At 42.0% G+C, this 22,755-nt stretch overlaps 1 protein-coding gene across 1 annotated transcript in view; it reads left to right on the top strand.

The window, feature by feature from the left end:
- RHBDL3 (rhomboid like 3) overlaps positions 1-22,755 on the top strand; it is a 137,688-nt gene that overhangs the window by 13,973 nt on the left and 100,960 nt on the right. The window contains exon 3 of the mRNA XM_032212050.1: positions 2,922-2,945. Within this exon, the coding sequence (XP_032067941.1) occupies positions 2,922-2,945 (24 nt within the window). The remainder of the gene's footprint in view (positions 1-2,921; positions 2,946-22,755) is intronic.

Consider the following 22,755-nt stretch of genomic DNA (forward strand, 5'->3'; position numbering starts at 1 on the left):
ATAAACATCTGACCTTCTGCTAACTCTTCAGACAACCAGTTCGCGTGAGCAGCGCAGCTCAGCAGGAATTAAGTCCCGCGAGGCTTTGATATGACCCTATTTCAGCTTCTGATTTGGGTCAGTGTGTGGGTGTGACTCTCCCATCTCTCTGCTTACTTGACAGACACACCAACAGAGCCTTTTTCAGGCTGATGCTCTTTGCATGTATTGTAAAGTGGTATGTGCAAGGTTGAAGAAAAGGGGCCAAGCCTTTCTTGGATGGTTTAATATCTGTTTGATAGATTCTACATGGCAGCCAGGATTAGTATCCATATATTTTATTGAAAAGTAGCAGCTTTCTTGCACTTGCACTTGGGGCCTACTTCCCTGCACGTTAAATGTTGACAGTATCATGTCTTCCAAGCCCTCAAATGGTGTTTAGTTCATAAGTTGGGAAGTTATAAGTTTAGTTTATAAACTGGAAGAGCCAGTCTGGTCTAGTGGTTAAGGCACCAGGCTAGAAACCAAGAGACTGTGAGTTCTAGTCCTACCTGAGGCATGAAAGCAAGCTGGGTGACTTTGGATCAGTTTTCTGTGGCAGTCATTAAATGAACCCCTTTTCTTCAATGCATGCGTTTTGCCAGAAAACGAAAATAAATGCTGAAAACCAGCCAAAATGGCGATAGCGTAACTATGGGGTGCTACATACAGCCATAAATTCAAACCAGTTGCCAAGTGTCCAAAATGCGATCATATCAGTGGTGGGATTCAAATTTTTTTTACTACCAGTTCTGTGGGCGTGGCTTGGTGGGTGTGGCAGGGGAAGAATACTGCAAAATCCCCATTTCCTCCCAATCAGCTGGGAGTTGGGAAGCAGAGAATAGATGGGGGTGGGGCCAGTCAGAGGTGGTATTTACGGGTACTCCAAAGTACTCAAAATTTCCGCTACTGGTTCTCCAAAACTGGTCAGAACCTGCTGAATACTACCTCTGCTTCATATGACTATGGGACGAGGAAGGGGGTTGCAGCCATTGTAACTTTGGAACCAAGTCATAAATAGATCTGGGGAGGACCATGATAACTTCGAAGAGTTGCTAAGAGAGGACTACCTATATATCATTGAAGGTGTTGTATAGGCATTTCCCCACCAACCCTATATTTGGGCATTTTCACCAACGACAATATGGCCTTATTGCCAAAAATGGTGGTGACAGTAATACTGGCAGCAGGTAATAATGCCCTACCAGGGAAGTTTTTCAATAAAAGCTGAGCTGTGATATTGCAACCTTGTCTGGCAGCTTTTGGAAGCCCATTAAAGAAAACTGAGAGTGAATGATAAATCACGGGGAAGATTTACAGCGACAAGTGGAAATTGTATATAATTGAATATTCACTTAGGGAAGAACTTGATCGTTGCTAATGTGTAAACTCTGGATTCTCCAACCACTTTTTGAAGCAGGCCAATCCCGTGTAGCAGATTTGACTGGCAGGTGTTGTACAATCTTTTTCTTAGTGTGGCATCTGCTGGTCTTTCTCATTTGTGATGCAAGTTCTTATTGCTATTCCTCCTGCAATCAACGTAAAAGTAGTATTTTAATTATCACCTCCTGAGTCCACGCAACTATGTAAAAATTAACGAGTTGTGTGTTAGCGCTAGAAAAAAAAAGAGTAAAGAATTGAAAAATGGAAGGGTGAGGTTCCTTCCAAAGCCCTGGAAATATCGCAGAACTAACAGAAAAACATAAAAGAATGGAAAAGAAAGGATTTTGCATTTTCCCCTAACACAGGTAGCCCCTGCTTTATGACTACTTGTTCAGCAGCCATTCAAACAGCACTGAACAAGAGACTCATGGCCGGTCCTCATACTTGCAACCATGATCATGAATCGGGTGCTTGGCAATTGGATCTCAATTATGACAGTCATGGGACTCCAGAATGCCAACAAGCAGTGTGGAAGCTGCCAGGGAGTCTCGAATGATGATCATGTGACAGCATGCTTAATGACTGTACGGGATTCGCTCAGTAACAGCAACCAGAACTACCTCAACTGCTGTCATAAATCAGCAGTCACATCACATCGTGCTATATGAGCATGTCATGTGATGGAGTTGCCAATCCCAATTACTATCATTAAGTGAGGACTACCTATTCCTATATGGAGTTGCCAATCTTAATTACCATCATTCAGTGAGGACTACCTATACCTATATGGAGTTAGCAATCTTAATTGCCATCATTAAATGAGGACTACCTATACCTATGGAGTTGCCAGTCTTAATTAATGTCATTAAGTGAGGACTACCTATACTTCTTTGCATTTCGAGGTTGAAAGATTCTGAAATATACACCTAAGTGCTGCTAACCTCCTCTTGTGGGGTCTGACTTATAGAACATCTAGGGAGAAACTGTTCATTGTCCCACATTTCTGAGAGGGGAAGGGAGTCGAAAACAGAAGGCCCCATTTGTTGCTGTATTGTAGATCACGTAAGCTGATGAGAATTGTCAGATTGCAGGGAGATAGATAGGAATAAATAAGCAAGCAAGCAAATTAATAATGATTTTTGCCACGGTGCCCCGACTGAAAGAAACAAAACTCTCTGCAATATATAAATAAACCATTTTTGAAAAGTCAATAAAGCTGTACTGAAATTAACTCTCTGCAGAATACTCTGCAAATGAAAGCCATGCTCTACTAAAAAAAGCTTCTGAATGTGGCTGTGAAGGGGTTTGGGGGGGGGTGCGGTTTGGGGTGGAAATACATCCCCCCCCACCAGCCCCAGATTAGACTAAAATAAGCAGATCTTCCCTTCCCTACATTCCCTATATTGTATTTTGTTTCTTTCAAGCAGGGTGCTGACATGCATTGCATTTCCTTGTTCTTAACAATTTCCTCCCCTTTCTCTTTTTTTTCTTTCCTTCATGCCTTGCCTCTAACTTCTCAGCACTGGAAAGCTCTCTTTGATCAGGTAGGTGAACAACTTGGAAATGTTTTTTTAACATTTAACATTTTAACACCTGTTAAACGCGGAAGCTCAAATGCGTCTCTCCATCAGGGAGGAATTCCTGAGTGTCCTGTGATGTATGACCTTTTGTGAGGTTGGTGCAACCGGTTGAATTTATAGTTATGTCCTGGATTCTTCCTTTACTTTTTACTTTGCTGTGTTTTTGTGTGTCACTTTAATGTTTCCCCTTGTTGACTGAGATTTTCCTTCAGAGCGATGACCTTAAAAAGTAAGGAGCTGAATGTGCTCGAGTTTGTTTTGCCTTTCTGTAGAATTCATATTTTTTAGAAGTCCTAGAAGGAAAACTTAAATTCATCCTCAGGGGTCAGTTTCTTTGGCAAGACATACTGATACTGAATTAAACTTGACATTATTTAAGAATGTTAGAAAAGGAAGCCAAGAATAATAGCTAATAAAATTTCCATGTTTGAAGTTCCAGTAATATATGGATCAGATCAATATTGGATATTTACACTGATTTAACCAAGCAGGCGACCTGATCACTGATTTCTTTCAATACAGACTTAAGTGTTCAGGTACATCATGCCTAAATATTTTATAGTAGTATGTAAATTGTGTGCGGCTGGTGTGACCCGCCAGTGGCCAGCACAGCTGGGAGCAGATTCTGATAGTAAGGAGGTTGGGGAGAAACATGGGCCAGTCCTGGAGTCTGGGGAAGGCTCTGATGAGGGCTCTGTGTTGGAAGTAGAGAAGGGGCCAGAGCTGTATGCTTTCGGAGTCAGACTTCAGTGAGGCAGACAAACAGCTGGAGCCTGTTCCCAGTGTGTGCATGCACAGAGTTGCCAGATGAAAGGAACAGCTAAAGAACAGCGGTTGACTTGGGAGTAAAGCCACAAGTAGACTGTGAATGGCCCTCCCAGAGAAAATAAAAGAGGAGCGAAAGGGGAGTGGAGTTTGCAGGAGACAATTAGTTTGCTTAATTGGTTTGTGACTCTCCGAGACTCCTTGCCAAGTTTTGCAGATCTCGGCCTGTCAGCTCTCTAAGCCAGATAAGGTCTGTGACTCTAAATCCTCCCTCAAAAGACTTTGTTGGATGTGGATGACAAGAATTCACAATAAATTAATAAAAGAGGTTTTTGTTGGGACAAAGAGTTTGCTTCATGCTCTGGGGAAGCCTAGGTCAGAACAGTGGCGGACTGAAGTACAGTTACGGTCAATCTGCACATGCGGAAATGGAAACACTACTCACAGGGATACAGGTGGTCCTCAACTTACAACAGTTCATTTAGTGACCTTTAAAGATTATAATGGCACTGGAAAAGAGGCATGACCATTTTCACACTTATGACCTTCGCAGCACCCCTATGATCATGCAATCAATATTCATATATTTGGCAAGTAACTCATACTTACGACCGTTGATGTGTCCCAAGGTCATGAGGTCACCTTTTGCAACCTTTGGACAAGCAAAGTCAATAGGAAAGCCAGATTCACTTAACAACTCTGCTACTAACTTATCAACTATGGTGATTCATTTAACAGCTGTGGCAAGAAAGGTTGTAAAATGGGGCAAAACTCACTTAACAAATGTCTCACTTAACAACAGAAATTTTGGGCTCAGTAGTGGTCGTAAGTCGAGGACTACCCGTATTATGGTCCCACACAAGACAAGAGCTCCGTGATGATTGGTTGTTTCATAAACAGGTGGAGTTCAGGAAGCAGAGTTTTAGAAAGAAGATGCCGGTCAGAGTCTGGGGATTTGGCAGCCTCTGGGACACCATTTTGAGATGGGTTGAGGTGGGTCAGAGCCTTTTAGCTCTAATAATAACAAATATGTCTACCACAGGGTGTCACAACCAATTTGGTAAGGCCACTTATTAATATATCAGTAGCCCTTAAATGTATTTTTGCTGATTAACTGCAGCAAAAGATCTTGAAACTTCGGGTTTTTAAAGGTAAATGTCAAGGCTGCTTCACTCAGTAACCAAGAAAGAAACCCCTCAACTCCATTTTGCAGAATTAAGAGTACTTTTACTGGTTATAAGTAGATAGTAGCTAAGCAAAGCGAGGTCTGAGGCAAAAGCGCGTGTAATCATAGATATCAATATGTGACCCAACCCCCTTCTCCTTCATCCATAATCCAATCAGAAGACCCCACAGGTGTCATGTGGGAGACATCTTCAAAAAAACATCATCAGGCTGGTATGCCGGACAGTTGGTCTGGGCGGCAAATCCTTTATCTGCAGCATGCGCAGTAGATGGTGAGAACACCTCCCTTTATTCAGTCTCACCAGTGCTGACACTTCCCCACCCACAAACAATGCCCCCCCTCCCCGTCTCAATGGCAGCCGAAAGCAAGCAGCAAAACAGAGGCTGACATCAACACAGTATAGTTTTATCATTTCTCAGGAATATCTGATGCAAACAGGTAAGCTACAAGTTGGCCTTTAGAACTGATGGAAAAAGCTCTTCTGCTGTGTTTAAGGCCACCATCCAGTGATTTTGCCCTGTGGCTTGTATATTCCTTCTTTGCATTTATAGATTGGGTGGTGCTTACAGAATGCTACGTTTTTACCATGGAGTTGAAACCCCCTTAGAACTAGTAACACAATGCATATGGTGCTTATGAATCTTTTAACACTGATATGTAAAGATACCCAGGTGGAAAAAAAGTAGTATTTAAGGTGCAATTTCTCTCAAGACCCATAGAAGCATTTCAATCAATATTTAGAAGAAACATGAAGCATATGTATTCTTACACAAAGCTTAGCCACAGACTCACTTGTAGCTAAACAAATCAGTATTTCTTTCTGCTGGTGAGCTATTGTTAGTTTATTGGACTTGCTGAAAGTGTCCATCTATAGATTTCTGAGGTAATTTACTAATATGGTTCCTGCAAGTGGCTGAACCAAGAAACTCCTATTGAAGCAGGCTGACTAGGCCTAGAGATGGCTTATTATCCTCCCTTAAGTAATCTTTCTGCCAGTGGTAATGAGTGTCTGTTTATAACCCGGTAAGCTGAGCTCTATATTTAGCCCATAAATCTAGCCTGAGCTATAGTCTTCATGGTGCATATCTTCATATCTGCTGAGGGGAAGGGAAAGATCAGGCAGTCACATTATGGAATGGCCTCTGACCTGTCATATGATCGGTTATTCCCATTTTTATCAGATACTGGCATTCTTATATAGGAACATTAAGGAAAATATATTTTCCCTGCTTACAAATCAAGAGGTGGGGAACAATGGCCCCTTTTATGACTTGTGGACTTTAACTTCCAGAATTCCTGAGCCAGCATGGCTGGCTTAGGAATTCTGGGAGTTGAAGTCCATAATTCATAAAGGGGCCATCGTTCCCCACCCCTGTTATAAACACTTATTTCAGTGGTGGGATCCAATTTTTTTTACTACCGGTCTGTGGGCGTGGCTTGGTGAACATGGCTTGGTGGGCCTGGCAGTGGAAGGATACTGTAAAATCTCCATTCCCTCCCCACTCCAGGGGAAGATTACCACAAAATCCCCATTTCTTCCCAATCAGCTGGGACTCAGGAGGCAGAGAATAGATAGGGACAGGGCCAGTCAGAGGTGGCACTTACCGGTTCTCTGAATTACTCAAAATTTCTGCCACCAGTTCTCCAGGATTGGTCACAACCTGCTGATTACCACCTCTGACTTACTTGCTTCATAAGAGAAGGATATTCTTTGCTTCTCCTTCTTCCTCTCAAGATGGGCAGTGATTGTGGTTTCTCTTGTTTGAACAGTTCCTCTATTGAAGAATGCCTGCTTTGTGTGCAGAAGTTCCCAGATTTGACCACTAGTCTCCTCAGACAGGGGTCTGAAGCGGGGTTGGCCTCTATCTAAAATCCCGAAGAACTGTTGCCTGATGTAATAAATCAAGGTAGCCATGTGGACAAAATTTCTGCTCATGGTAGCACCTTGTACAACATGGATGTTTTGGGGGTAAAAAAATAAGCAGACTTGAATATGGTAAATATTTGGACCCATAAAATCGTAGATTAGATTAGATTGGAAGAAAGAAGAAAACTACATAGATATGTCAGTAGGAATTGAGCTGCACTTGAGAGAGAGTTTAAAAATCAACGTTAAGTGGACAAATAGTCTGGTTGGGCAAATGTGACTTCCAACGATCCAGTGAATCCCTTTCTATGTTCAAAGATAATGCCTGTGTGTTTCCTGTTCCCACCATTGGTATTTCACAATGATAAAGAGAAGTTATGCGTTTCATTTGTGGCCAAAGCCATTTCATTTGGAAAGAGAGTGAAGTGTGGCACCGATTTGGGGCCTGGAGGGCCCCCTCCACCAACCTGGAAGCCAAATGGGGTGTGCCACATGAGGCCTCCCTGTGCCCCGTTTTGGGCCTGAAAAGTCTCCTGCACCAACCTGGAAGCCAAAAATGGGTGAGGGGGATGGGGCACATGGGCTGTGGAGTGTGCAAGGGGGTTGTGCACACATGCACAGGGATGGGGTGCACACAGGGTGGTTCACATGAACCTTTGCAGTGAGGCGTGTGGGGATAGTCGCACGTACATTGCATTATGAGTGCGGGCGCTAAACCCTAATGTGCAACTTTGCTATTGGCGACATTGGGAAATATCGAAGTTTCTTATTCTACCAAAGTGGGCAGGAGGGTGAGCAAAAAAAATAAATAGAAGAAATAATATTGTGTTGCCACAGGAGAGGCTAATACAAATGAGCCACTAACCTCACCTTAAGAACTATAAAGACTTCGTTAGAATGGGCAAAAAGTTAATTGAAGTCTCAGAACAATTAGCTCCCTTGAGACAGGGGCCCATGCTAAAAATTAAATCTATCTCTGGGGCATAATTAAGATAGCACATCTCATGAAAATTGAATTTGTTCAAAATTTTATTGCCTATGGGCACACCAGATATCCTACTAGACTCTAGAAACCAACTCTGAAAGCCTTCTAGGGATTCATTAGCACAACAAAATATTTCTTTGTTATAATTAAAGATCTACTCTTCCATCTGGGGTGTTTGCAAGCAGATTTTAATATGCCTTTATTTATTCCATTGCTATGACACCACTATAGTTTCATGCTAAGTGTGGCCACATATGTTATTTCAATCTTTTCAACAGCCTTGTGAGGTTGGTTAGCTAAAATCAGGTGAGATTCAGCCGGATTGAAGTGAACCGGATGTTAATTTTAATCTGGTTCATCGCACCAGTAGTTACAAGGACCGGCTGACCCTGCCCTCCCCTCCCAGGAGTTTCCACACGGCCCGTTTTGGATGCCAGGTAAGTGCAGGGCCCACGTGAAGATTCTGGGAGGGCAAAAAATGGGCCTCTGGAGCCTGGGGAAGGCTGTTTTCGCCCTCCCAAAGGCTCAAGGAAAGTCTCGGGAGCCTGGGGAGGGCAAAAAATGGGCCTACTGGAAGTACTAGAAGTCCAGAAATGGGTCCGTTTCCAGCCTCCGGAGGGCCTCCGGAGCCCTGGGGAGGCCATGCTCAAGAAAAGCCTCCAGAGCCTGGGGAGGGTGAAACCTTCCCCTCATGGTGCAGAAAGCTGAATAGGCCACACTCCCATGGCCCCGCCAACCGGCAGAGAACTGGTTGCTAAAATGTTTCAGTCCCACCCCTGGTTAAAATGTGACTAATTTGCAATGCAAAGATTGCATAGTAAGTTGCATGGCTAAAAAGAAATTTAAACCTAATGTTAAACTAGGCAATTCTATCCCTGTTCCTGAAGTCAAGTAGAGGTATACCAGGAGGAATAACTGAAAAGAAGCTATGGGACTCAAACATTTAAGAGCTGGGGTGGTGCAGTGGCTAGAATGCAGTACTGCAGGCTACTTCTGATGGCTGCTGGCTGCTTGCAATTTGGCAATTTGAATCCCACCAGGCTCAAGGTTGACTTAGCCTTCCATCCTTCCAAGGTGGGTAAAATGAGGATCCAGATTGTTGGGGGCAATAGGCTGACTCGGTAAACTGCTTAGAGAGGAATGTAAAGCATTATATAAGCCTAAGTGCTTTTGCTATTGCTATTTAAACAAACCACAATCAGCACAATTGTTCAGCAAAGGAGTACTTGGAGAGGAAGTCCTTTTCATTAAGAAGGGGTTGCTGGCAATTGGAGAAACATTGCTGAAGAAGTTACTCCATTCAGAGCTAGTAGCTCATCTCATCTCATCACCTTGTCTTATTTCATTGTGCATTTCAGAGTTGAGGGGTGCTTCTTCTAGTTCCACAATGTCCCCCCACCCACTGTCACAAATAGTGCGACGAAAATCTCCAGTTCTGTACAATGTGCGGGCATACATGAAAAGCTTATTATGGTAGGAGAAAGAGTGGCAGAATCTGAAGGTTGGGGTTAAAAGAGGAATCAGCCTAGAATCCCTACACAGCCACAAGTGGACTAAATTCACTCCCCCCTTGAATTCTGTTGACTCTTTTCTAACTCCAAACATTAGTTGAGAAGATTCCCGTGCATAGGCACGATTAGCAATAGTTTAATTGGACCTTCATGTATGGACCTGGTATTTGTCACATGGAAGCTACCGATATATAGTAATAGCTGTTTGGTCACAATATCTGAACCAACCCCCTAACTTAATAATAAATCAAGAAAACCAACACACTAATTCACTAATCCAGTGGGGAATTGTGTTTAATGATCCAGCTTTTATTCTTCCTTCTCCCCCCCCCCCTCTCAGTTTCATCTGCTTAATGGAAGGTAATAAGGGTAATGGCATTGCAAAATGTGTTTGTCCTTTTGGGTACTTTGTTTGAGGAAAATCTAAGTGTGTAAGATTGCTGTTAAGCTTTTCAATTCCTTTAAAGCAGGGATGTGAAACTCAAGGCCTGCGGGCCAAATCTGGCCTGCAGCATGCTTAGATCCGGCCTGCGAGGCTGCCCTGGAAACAGAGAAGAACCAGCCCACAGTGCCTCTTACAGTGGAAAAGGAGCTCGCAAGGGCTACATGAGTTTTCAGTGGCAGAAGGTTGCAGTCGAAAACGGATCTCGGGGGTCCGTTTTCACTGGCAGAGCACTTGGGCCACCACAGGTGCTCCTGATACAAGTGACATCAAGCTGGCCACACCTACCCTGGCCATGCACCCCCTCCCTCTGAGATCAAACACAACCCTGGTGTGGCCCTGAATGAAATCGAGTTTGACACCCCTGCTTTAAAAGAACTTGGAAGACAGGCAAACTGGTTTATAATGGCAGGCAAGGGACCTAAGTAAGGAGTAGGTGGATTGATTGTTCCTCTGCCTAAATATATTTCTATTCCTTTTCAACGGAGGAAACATACCTACAATACTTAGTGAGTCAGTATAACCAAGTGAATCAAAATAGTCTTTGTATCAAGTGGTAACTTCTGGCTTCTCCAGGTGGGCTTTCCCCCATCCTTTTTCCATGAGATGCTTTTTTAAAAAATTGAGGTGCTGAGTATCAAATCTGGCTCCGTACATAGGAGAGCATGCACTGAATTACTGAACTGTGGTTTTCTCCTCAATTGTACACCAACTACCTCCATTTTTATGACCCTGTAATCTCTTAAATAGGGACATGGTGGCTCAGTAGCTAAGATACTGAGGTTGTCAGTCATAAAGGTTGGCAGTTCAGTGGTTCGAATCCCTAGTGCCACTTAAAAGAGTGAGCTCCCGTTACTTGTCCCAGCTTCTGCCAACGTAGCAGTTCAAAAGCATGTAAAAATGCAAGTAGAAAAATAGGGACCACCTTTGGTGGGAAGGTAACAACACTCCCTGCACCTTTGGCTTTTAGTCATGCTGGCCACATGACCATGGAGATGTCTTGGGACAGTGCTACCTCTTCAGCTTTGAAACAGAGATGAACACCACCCCGTAGAGTCGGGAACAACTAGCACATATGTCCGAGGGGAACCTTTACCTTTAATCTCTTAATTCGGGGTTAGGGTGATTGGGTGGAGCAGAGCGATTACTGGCCAGATTACTTTCCTGATGCCACACACAGTTCAAAATGTACACCAACCACAAATCTATGAAATACAATAAATGCATGAAGGAGGGTGAAGTTACAGTTGCCGTTTGGTCAGATTGGAGTTGCAGGACCTTGGATAGCACCAGGCAGGCAATCAAGCTTTTCTCCTCCTTGTGCCAGGCTTTCTCTCTGAAGTCCAGAGCCTTAACAATAATATTATGAAGAATGGGAGAGGTGCTGAAGTAGGGATTATTTGTGAATTTATGAGAGAAGAAGCAGGGAGAATGGAACATGGATGCAACAAAGCAATAGAAAGCGTTTGTAGAATAAGGGTTGGAGGAAGGATGTTAGGAGCGGGTCCTTACATGCATATTTTGACACGGATGTGCTTGACAGTGTCAGGCATGGAAGACCAGGTCCATACATGAAGGTTCAATTAAACTGATGTCTTGCTGTAGCCTATGCATAATATGTATTTTTTCAACTAACAATCGGCACCTGCTTAGAATTAGTGTTAATGTCATTCAAGGAGGGTTAGATTTAGGTTGTTTGTGGCTATGTAGCGACTCTTGATTGATCCCTGTTTTTGCACAGATGTTCCCAGGTTCTGCCACTCCTTCTCCCACAGAGGGGAAATATATGTGTTGGTAGATGTGCGTAAATGTGAAAGTAAAGAATGGAGGGAACAAGCCTACATATTTTGGGTAGGAATGGGGAAGAGGGAAAGAGAGGAATTATTTTGCACAAGGCAAAACTTGTGAGTTCAAAGGAGTGCATCCGTGTTTTGAAACAGAGATGCAACATTTGTCTTACATTCAGTTCTTGGGCCAATTCTTTGTCTATTACTTTACTTTGCCCCTGCCCTTCCTTGAAATGAAACTTTTTTTGAATCCGCCATTCCCACCTTGATCTAGTGTGGTTCTTGCACAAAAGCACAGTAGGTTCTTCCCCATCTTTGTATTTTCACTTTTCAGGGCTAGGCAGTATTATCAAGATAAATCATTTACCCAGAAGCAAATGGAATAGGAATTGCAAGACCGACTTCATATATTTTAAATCCTTCCAAATCCATCTTTCCTAGGAGACATTCACACGTAGAAGTTGCTTGCCTTGAGCTGGATGTCTAGTTGCTCTAGTGAAGCTCTTTCCTCACAGTCTGCAGAATGATGCCTGCTCTTTAATGATTCAGAAAGCAGGCTTGAATTTGCTGTATCTCCCTAGTAATGTCACTTTCTAAGCATGTTTTACTTATCTGAATAGTTGAGCTGATGTTTGGATGAAAAAGGGTCATAGTTCCAATTGTTTCACACCTTGGGGATCTTTATTACATCCCATAACCTTTAAACATAATAAGAGTATTTCCAGAATGAGCTTGCGACCGCCAGCATGGCATTCTGCAGAGATGATCAATCAGAATCCAGAGCTTGTTCAAACAGCTTTTGTAGATGATGGGAATTGTACTTCAGTACATCTGGAAGGTAATGAGCTAAGAAGAAAGGGACATTCCAGTGAGCCTTCTTCTGAATTCCTAGTGAGTTCAGGTTTCATTTTTACCTTTCCCAAGTAGTCTGATAGACCTGAGCTTTGGCAGCAGCTTCATGAAAGGAGACTCTCTCTACATTAGGTCTCTTGGGCAGAAGTCTGAATTGTCACCTGGCACTATCTTGGATTACAGGGATGCTTAGAATGTTTGGAATGTTTGGAATGTTTATTATAATTTATAGGCCGCCCTTTTCCCTGAGGGGACTCAGGGCGGCTTACAAAACACGGGGAAGGGGGTACAAAGACAAAAAACATAAGACAATACATAATATTAAAAATAGAGCACAACATTCATTCATCATTCGGGAGGGGACGACTCTTCCAACCCAAAACATTGAGGCAGAACTACCCAGGCCTATATGGGGTTGGCTAAAATGTTATCGTTCTCATGCTCTAAAACCTCTTTTTAGTCCTGAGGCTACTTTTGACCTTCTCTTCTATTGTGCTTTTTCTTCTGCACATGGAAAGCAACTGAAATTATACGTACATTCACAATGCTTTGGCAGTTCCTACTATTTGGGTTGCCCAACCAATTACTAGTAGATGGATGAATGTCAGAATGTGGTGCAGATGCTTAATTTGAACTATTTGTCCTTTTGCAGCTTTCTTTTTTTTTTTAATGAATGAAACAACTTACATTCATTTAATAGTCCTCTGTTTAGTGCTTCTGATCCAGCCATAGCCACTAACCATTAACCAGGGCCATTCATTTCCCTCATGGTGGTGAGTCAGTAGAAGAAAATATTTGTGGCTCAGAGTTGAACTACATGGTCTTTGTTGCTCTCTGAGATTGGTTCTAGACAACTCAGAATAATTCATAAAACAAAGCCAAAAATAAACAAGAATACTCTTCTCTTGAAATATGAACAGTAAAATAGGTGGAAAACACATCTTTGAATATTATAGCGATATGAAAGGGGAAAAAAGTTAAAATAGGGATAGAAAATAGTGGGGGAAAATAATAATTATATATTAATATGTTAAGATATACAAAAGGACAGAAAGATGGTTCAGAAAGGAAGGGTGATAATAAAAGATATGTATAAATAATATGAAATAATGGAAATGTAATGTTTAGGAATAATAAAACTATGTTTATGTGTATTGAAATGTATGTTACCCAGCTACCACACCATTCACACAGTGATATATATAAATATAAAAAATAAAAATTTGATTGAAAAAAAAAGGATACCTTTCTCTCCAGTCAATATATCACCCTCCCAGCTTAGCCCCTATTAATGTGTTTTATAAAATTCTTGGACATGATACCAAGTGCCCCGATGACAATGAGCATCACTGTTACATATTTCATCCATAGCCGTGTCGTTTCGATGGCCAGGTTGCGACATTTCGTGATTTTTTTCCCCAGTTCTTTTTCTTCGACTCTGGCATCTCCTGGTACAGCGATGTTAATAAACTGTATGCTTCAGCCCTCAACAACCATGATATCTGCCGTGTTGTGTTCCAAATGATGATCCATCTATATTCTAAAGCCCCAAAGGATGAAGATGATGATGATGATGATGATGATGATGATGATGATTACCAATGGTTCCATTTAATTAATTTAACCTTTGTATTTGTTGAATTGTCCTGTGGTGGGTTATCCTGCAGTTAGTTGGCTGCAGCGTGTTGGCTGTGGCGAGTTGGTCGATTCCAGTTTCTGCCTGTTTGTGGAATATTGACTGGAGGAAGGCAGCTTAAGTAAGCAGCTGAATTGTGTAATTCATCTGTTTGCGACTCCTCGGGGTTGGTTAAAAAGTTTCAAGAGCTTTTCTCATTAAAAATATATACATCTTCTTTTCTTCCCACCTCTGAAACGCCGGGAAATAAATCTCACACGGAGGACTGCGAGGCAAGAGCAGAAACAATTGCAGGAGATGTGGCACTGAAATAAACCACACTCCAAGTATTACTTCTGTGTTGTCTTTATTCCCCAGCGTTGCCTTACGTGCAAAGATAGAGGTTTGTGTGTTTCTCAGAAGCACATAATGTTCTGACAGTGTACTGACAATCCAGCCAAATATGCCAAGATATTTCTCTCCCCCCCTCCCCACTTGGTTAGCGCGTAGGCTGTTTCTAATGCATTGCTCAGATCGCCACCTCCACCTCCATTAAAGCAAGATTATATTTTAAAACTTAAGCAAAGCTTGGAGGAGGGTAGGAAAAGCTCAGCATCTTTTGGCCGTGTATTGTTATGCAAGTCACCCTGGTGTTTACTGTCTCATTCCTCCTGGCTGCCCTATTGTCCAGGGGAGAATCCAGTCTCTATAGGAACAGTGCCAGCTGGCTGGCTGGTTTAAACAAGGTCCTTCTTTTCTTTGAAGACTGCTGCCTCTGGGGGCAAGAAACTGTCCTGGGATTTGTAAAAAAATCTTCTGATTTCATCCTAACAACCCCATACTGGCTAGTAAGATTTCCCCGTGGTTGGAAATGACTCTAGAAAGCCTGCGTTTTATTTATAGTCCTGCCTTTTCCTGCTATGCGCAATCTATTAAGATCTATGCCTATATTTGCTGTATTACTGTGGTCAATTAGAGAGGGCAGCCTGCAGCTAATTCACGTAGCTGCAATTTCAGCTCTTTCTCTATGGGGGAGGTTAGTTCAGGCCTCTAGCCAATGTCACCTGCCCCTTTACCTGAAGTCTGTAGCATGGAAGGGAAAACGGGAGCAAAAGAAAGAAATATTCTTTCCACTCATTTTTCGCTCGGCCAGAGGTCCTCTTAGCCCAACGCATCCTGCAGTGTCACTGGAGGAAAAAAAGTTATTCGTTCTATGCTTTCAGTGGAGAAAAAGTTACTCCATAGTGGTGCAGTGGTTAGAATGCAGGATAGCAGGCTAACTCTGCCGACCGTCAGCAGTTCGATCCTGACTGGCTCAAGGTTGACTCAGCTTTCAGTTCTTCTGAGGACAGTAAAATGAGGACCCAGATTATTGGGGGCAATATGCAGTGCTGGGGTTCAAATAATTTAACAGCCGGTTCTCTGCCCTAATGATTTCTTCCAGCAACCAGTTCACCAAACTGCTCAGAAATCTAACAACCGGTTCTCCTGAAGTGGTGCAAACTGGCTGAATCCAACCACTGGCAATATATTGACTCTGTAAACCGCTTAGAGAGGGCTGTAAAGCACTATGAAACGCTATGTAAGTCTAAGTGCCTTTGCTATTGCTACTCATTCTATACTTCAAGAAGCAAAAGACAGGCTATTTCGTTTTCCCTGAGATTGAATTCAATCTAAAATGGGAGTCATAATTTGTGATTTGTGGGCCCATATCTTTTTTTAAATTTTTAGTAAACAAGATTTGGGGAGGATTTGGGCTTGTACTCCTTCTCACATTTGTTTGTTTGTTTGTTTGTTTGTTTTTGTGTGTGTGTGTGTGTGTGTGTGTGTGTGTGTAATCTGGCAAAAGAAATGTGCTTGCCTATTCTAGCTTTATTCTTGAGCCATTGGAATTTACAGTCTTAACACATTCCCAGAATAAAGGATTGGGGAAGATGTTTTTCAAAATGGAATGAGAATCCTCTTCTGCGTCACTTTTACTTCAGTCCATCTCAAGACCTGTTTAGACCCCTGAGTGCTTGATCTGTGTGATATTAATAATACCGTGGTGTAGTTCATTAATTTAGGCTTTCTCCTGCTGTTTTCTCCTGGAAGACCTTTGAACATTTTAAATAAATATAGCTGAAAATCTGTACATTGGCACTGATTCATTACTCTGTGGTTAAATTCTGTAAAATAGTAATTTTTGGAGGAAGGGATGAAACAGCTTAAAGAAACTAAATCAAAAGAGAACAGAAGCTTCAATCCCTAATTGGAGCGTAATTGGAAAGTGTGAATCTTTAAAGCCCTAGTTAGTGATGCTGGCTCAACACCATAGCCCGGAGCTCAACTAAGTTAACTGTATTTGTTCTGGTTAAAACCAATAGGGCTTGACACAACTAATTTCCCCCACTGATCTCAAAGGAAAATATGGTAAGCTAATTAACAGCTGAGTCCTTCATCATGTCTACTCCAAATAGGCTTATATTTTATTGAATTCAACAAGTCTTACTGCTAGGAATGACTACAACTTCAGCACAGTCTGGATCCAACTTTGCTCCTTTCTTTCTTTCTTTCTTTCTTTCTTTCTTTCTTTCTTTCTTTCTTTCTTTCTTTCTTTTTCTTCCTTCCTTCCTTCCTTCCTTCCTTCATTCCTTCATTCATTCACCTTTACTATTTTTATTAATAACTCAATATACCTAATACTCCTTCCTCCTCCTATTTTCCCCACGACAACTACCCTGTGTGGGTTTCCAGCCGAATTGGAACCAGAGGTGGTATTCTACCAGTTTGGACCGGTTCACCCAAACCAGTAGTGGAAATCACAGGTGGGCCCGCCCACTCTGGCTCTATGACGTCTTGTTTAGGGACATTTTTGAGCACGGTGCATGCACGGAAAACCGGGCACGCATGGACACATTTGCGAACCGGTAGGGAAGGTAAGTGATTGGAACCTAGCATTTTGCTTACAACATGGTGGCTGCACTTTGATATTTGTACTCGAGGTCTTCATGAAAAGGTATTGTATTCTCTGAATCCTTAAACATGTACTTTGAAAATTTAGTTTCTCTTCCTACAGAGATCATTGTTTCCTCAATCCAGGTTGAGTATGAAGGACAGGCTTTACAATATATTTCTGAAGGTGCTCCGTGGTGGTGCTACAGGCATTAATCTCACCCTGTGTCCATTTGGGGGCTACAACTAAAACATCATGCCGCAATTGAGGTCTCTATTGTAACACACAAGGATGCTTCTTTCTTGTAGTGTCATGACATTGCATGTTTCTCTATTCCTGTTCTACATCAGTGATGAGTGCACTATCATGATGTAGAAAGAACATCGGATGGAAGAGAAAGGAATAATGTAAAACAAGGAGGCCCTTCCCAGGATAGCCCAGGGGTTCACTTACAGGCTACATTCCTGTATTATGCTAACCTTTAATAGATTTTTTTGGGAGGTTGGGCTTAAAGGAGGAGTCCAGAATTAGACAGGATGCTGTGCCTTAAGGAGGGCAAAACATGATTTAATTTCAATGTATGCAGGTAGTCCTTGACTTACAACAGTTCATTTAGTGACTGAAATTACAACAGCACTGAAAAAAGTGACCCATGATAGTTTTTCACACTTACGACCGTTGCAGCATTCCCTCCCATGGTGATCAAAATTCAGAAGCTTGGCAGCTGATTCATACTTATGACAGTTGGAGTGTTCCATGGGAATACAATCCCCTTTTGCGACCTTTTGACAAGTCAGTGGAGAAGCCAGATTCACTTAACAACCTTGTTACTAATTTAACGACTGCAGTGATTCACGTCACAAAATTGGCAAGACAGGTCGTAGAAGAGGGCAAAACTTACTTAGCAAGTGTCTCACTTAGCAACAGAAATGTTGGGCTCAATTGTGGTCGTACGTCAAGGACTACCTGTACTCTATTGAGTTGATCGTATTGTGTCTGAATACCCAAAATACATGTATCCAGCCAGTTATGGTTATGATAATAAATCATGACTGAGCCCTTGTTCACGTAATCTATGATCTCAGCTGTAGTTCCAATTTGTAGATTTTCACCTTTGCATTTGGACTTGATGGGCTGGTTATGTTTCCCCCTGGAATTTGCTAACTCCGGTTGCCATCTCTCTGGGCAGCTCTTATTATGATTATTTTCAGATGGCAACACTGTAAGACGGTGCCTGTTTTTTTAAAACCTACCTAGTATGTGTACCTCTCAGTGGTTCCTGATGCTGAACCAAGGTCCGGTTGCATTGATTTATAGCATTACTTAGGATGACTTGTGGCCAAAGAAAGTTGCAGTCGAAAGATGCTTGATGACAGCTGATTTATGAGTCTTGAAAAGAATCCTGAAAGGTTTGCTAAGAATTCATTTGCCCCCGGCCTAGTTTGTGATGGCTGCCATTTCTGCTGCTACCTTCCCCTTTATAAGAAGAAGGAGTAATAGAGCTGATAAGCCAAATTAATATATAGGCCTTTTGCAAAGCTAAGTCTTGGAAAAGGGGTGCACAAAGCTCTCTTCTTGTTGGGAGGGCTGCGCTTGTGAAGACGGGCAGAAAAGAGTGACAGATTATTAGGGGGCTGGAAGCTTAAACCTATGAAAAATGTTTGCAGGAATTGTGTATATCTAATGCAATGAAAGGAAGGACAAGGGGTAACATGGTAGCAGTGTTCCAATATCTCAGGGGTTGCCACAAAGAAGAGGGAGTCAAGCATCTGAGGGCAGGACAAGAAGCAATGGATGGAAACTCATCAAGGAGAGAAGCAATCCAGAACTAAGGAGACATTTCCCAACAACAATTATCTAGTGGAACGGGTTACCTTCAGAAATTCTGGATGCTCCATCACGACAGGTTTCTAAGAAAAGATAGGACAACAACCATTTGTTGGCATAGCAGTTTGAGCAAGGGGTTGGACTAGAAGACCTCCAAGGTCCCTTCCAATTCTGTTATTCTGACAGAAACTAAAACAAGAAAACAGTAATGATGCCTGCATGTCCATTGAACCCCTATTAAAGCTGAATGTTATACTGCCCTCTAAAGCCATCTTATTATTTTTTAACAAAACCAGCCCATTTGCTCTGTATAATAGCCAAATTATTCAAGCCATTTATTTGACAAATATGTGCCGCATAGGCTTTCTTTACGATTTGTCCAGACCTTTTAAAAAAGCTAGGTAGCAAGGCATTGTCTAGTAAAAGGAACAAAAAAGCAACCTGCAAGCTTTCCCTGACTTTAAACAGTTCATAGGATGAACTGTTTTAAGAGCAGCTTCCGTACTTTGTCACATAGTGAGTTTGCAATTCAGCATTTCCTATCTCCTTTATGTGGGACATGGTGGCCAAAGATTACACAATATTAGATAAACTTTTGATACAGACAGAAAACAGGCTGATCAAAGTGTTGGAATATAAGCTAGAGGAGGAACATGTCAAAGAAACTATGGTCGCCTGGGTGAAAATGTTGAATTGGTTAAGTGGGAAAAACTTTGGATACTTAATCAGAAACTAACAATGGCTATGGCGTATAAAGAAAATCTTTATAATATGTTCTACAGATGACATCTCCCTCCAGCACGGCTCTCCAAAATGTTTAAAAATCTGCCCCCAAATTTTTGGAAGTGTAAAAAAACACCAGGCATTTTTATCATATGTGGTGGATGTGCAATGAAGCAAAAAATATTGGAAAATGATTCAATCATGGTTAGAACAAATGGTGAGAGACCAATTCTTGTTTAAACCAGAAATTTTTCTCCTAGGTATAATACCGGAGGGTTTTAAGAAAGATATACTTTATCTAATTATACATGTACTAACTGTGGCGCACATGACTTATGCGCAATATTGGAAAAAAAATACACCATCAGAGCTAGATAGAATCAGAAAAGTGTTGGCCTGTGCGGAAGCAGATAGGCTCACTCTTGAATTTTAAAATAAAGGGGAATCAGAATATTTTGAAGTCTGGAACAGATTTTATGATTGGTATAAGACAAGGTAACAAGACTGGAACAAACTATATATTGTGATTGGACAGAAGGATAGACAATGTATTAAGTAGGCTAATAATTAATGGTTGAAACTAGCTGTATATAATGTGAATATATGGTCACTTAGACTTCGCGGTACTGCATTGTTTTAAATGTAAAAATAATTTTATATATACATACATACATACACATATACATACATACACACTTGTCAATGGTTCGGTGGTTCGAATCCCTAGTGCTGTGTAATGGAGTGAGCTCCCATTATTTGTTCGGAAACATGTAAAAAATGTAAGTAGAAAAATAGGGACCAACTTTGGTAGGAAGGTCACAATGTTCCGTACACCTTGGGCGTTTAGTCATGCCAGCCACATGACCATGGATACGTCTTTGGTCAGTGCTGGCTCTTTGAAAAGGAGATGATGCCCCCTAAAGTCAGGAATGACTAGCAGATATGTGTGAGGGGAACCTTTACCTTTACCTCCTTTATGTAGGTTGCTTGGGTTGGATTTTGGACCAGTGATTAAGGCACTAGGCTAGAAATTGGGAGTTTTAGTCCTGCCTTAGCCATGAAAGCTGGATGACTTTGGGCCACTTGCTCTCTCTCAAACCAACACACCTCACAAGGTTGCTGTGGAGAAAAGAGGAAGAAGATGTGCTTAGATACGTTTGCTATCTTATTTGTAAAAATAATAAAAGGGGGGATACAAATAAATACAAATTAAAAAAAATAACAAGAAGGGCTGGGATGTGGCATTCCTTTTGGGTCCCTGATATCTTGGGACAAAGATATGTGGAAAACCCATTGCTGAAGATGTTTTTGAGGGGGTCTACTTCCAACTAGATAATATCAGATAAAGACTCAAATCTGGATTAGGTTATAAATTGCCTCCAGCTATGAAAAGCATTTAGAATTGCTCTTGAAGGGATTAGGTTGCCCGCCGATGGATCCCTTTCTTGGCTTTTGCCCTCTGGGAAACTGCTGCTTGAAGTCCTGGCAAAAAAGTTGCAGGAAAGTGGCCCTATTGTACGTGCAGAGCCAGGCCCTGCTTCTGAACCTGCCCTTCAGCCTTGTAGCGCGTCTGGCAGGTTCCCAGCTTTGAAAAGCTCCAAATGAGAGACCACACACCATGCTCCCAGGCAGCCGGACGTTTTCCGCCCTGCCAAAAAAACAACCTGCATGTGCAGCTTGCTAGAACAATAGAGGAAATGCGCGGGAGCTATTTGCTGTGAATCTGGGCTCCGTTACGCTGCTTTGCCAAGTCTGATACTCAGGGAAAGCCAGTAGGGTAAAACAAAGAAACAAAACCTCAGTGGCTGAGCCCCAACTGTTACGATCTTTTCTTGTGTCTTGGGTGGATGAACTACATTTTAGTTAGAGGAAGCTTATCATGAGGGAGGGAAGTGTGTGAGGGAAGGTCCGTAGTTGTTGTACCTGGGACCAAAGGATGTTATGAAGAGAATTTCTATTTTTCTTTTACAACTCTACTAGCTTTATGAATTTTTTTTCTCAATTTAAAAAAAAAAGAGCTTTCTAACATTAATAATTAGGTGTCAAAACGAAATCTCACTGGAGTGGATCAGAGTGGCTGGAAAGAACATATTGTATCTCCTTGATTAAGTAGTAGAGATGGTTATAAATAGTATTTCTGTGACACATACTATGTCTTGTCTGCACAGTGTTTTCAGGATGGGTGAAAAATCCAAGGGGATGTTTGAGCGTGTGCTCATTTTTCCTTTGATCTTTTCAAAAATTTTCAGTGTTCAGTTTAGAAGCACCCCATGCTGGTGGTTTTTTTTTTTTTTTGGAATGTGGTAGAGCGAGGTTTCTCAAATTGTAGCTTGCAACCCCATCGTGGAGTTGCAAACCACTTTTTTGGGGAGGTTCGTGACACATTTTTGGTCGAGATGATCAGGCTTGTACAGGCAAAGCTGTCGACATTTTTTTCTGCTTTGCTGGGCTGGGGGTGGGTGGGGGAAGCTGGGGAGGAAGTCACAGAAATTTATCAGTGGAGTTGAAAACCTCACCTACAGTGACTTACAATGGCCATCTTCAAATGGGATATCTTCCAGATCAATTTGGGATTACGATTCCCAGAATTCCTTGGCAATCTTTGGCTCTGCTGGTTGTGAACCCTATAAGTGGTAGTCCAACGCATCACAGACAATTTGTACTTCAGGTTACAATCTTCTTGTTTTCGAAGCACAGATGCTGTAAGGGTGGGATCATTTAATATTACAATAGTGCAAAATATGTAGGTATGTACACCTAATATGTTGCATGGTTCCATTTGTCTCTCTCCAGCATTCCTTCTTTTTACTAATATTCTGTTAATGGAAAATGAGAGAAGGCATGTCACTGGGAAGAAATTGCAATGAACACTTCGTAAAAGTCTAACCCTGGACTGTTACAGCATTGTATATTATACGTGACTGTATATGCGAACTGTATATTAACCCTAACCATGGCATCTTGTTGCATTAGTCACAAATATGACTGCACGGAGAAGGCTGTTCTACAAATCACTATTCAGTGGCAATTTCTTTTGGCACATGCCATTAGTGAATGGTTCACTCTCTTCTCAGGGTCATGGTCCAAGCCTGGTTAGCTGCTTTTCTGCTCCTAATGGCAGCTCTTTGGACAGCCAATTGTTTGGAATAGTATAAGGCAGGGGTGTCAAGCTCACATCGTCACGGTGGCATCATGTGACATATCAGGACTTTCTTCCCCTTCATTAAACTGGGTGTGGGCGTGGCCAGCACATGACGCATCCCGCCTGCGGGCTGGGAG

The sequence above is a fragment of the Thamnophis elegans genome, chromosome 2, assembly GCF_009769535.1.
Source record: "Thamnophis elegans isolate rThaEle1 chromosome 2, rThaEle1.pri, whole genome shotgun sequence".
In the NCBI taxonomy this organism is placed as follows: Eukaryota; Metazoa; Chordata; class Lepidosauria; order Squamata; family Colubridae; genus Thamnophis; species Thamnophis elegans.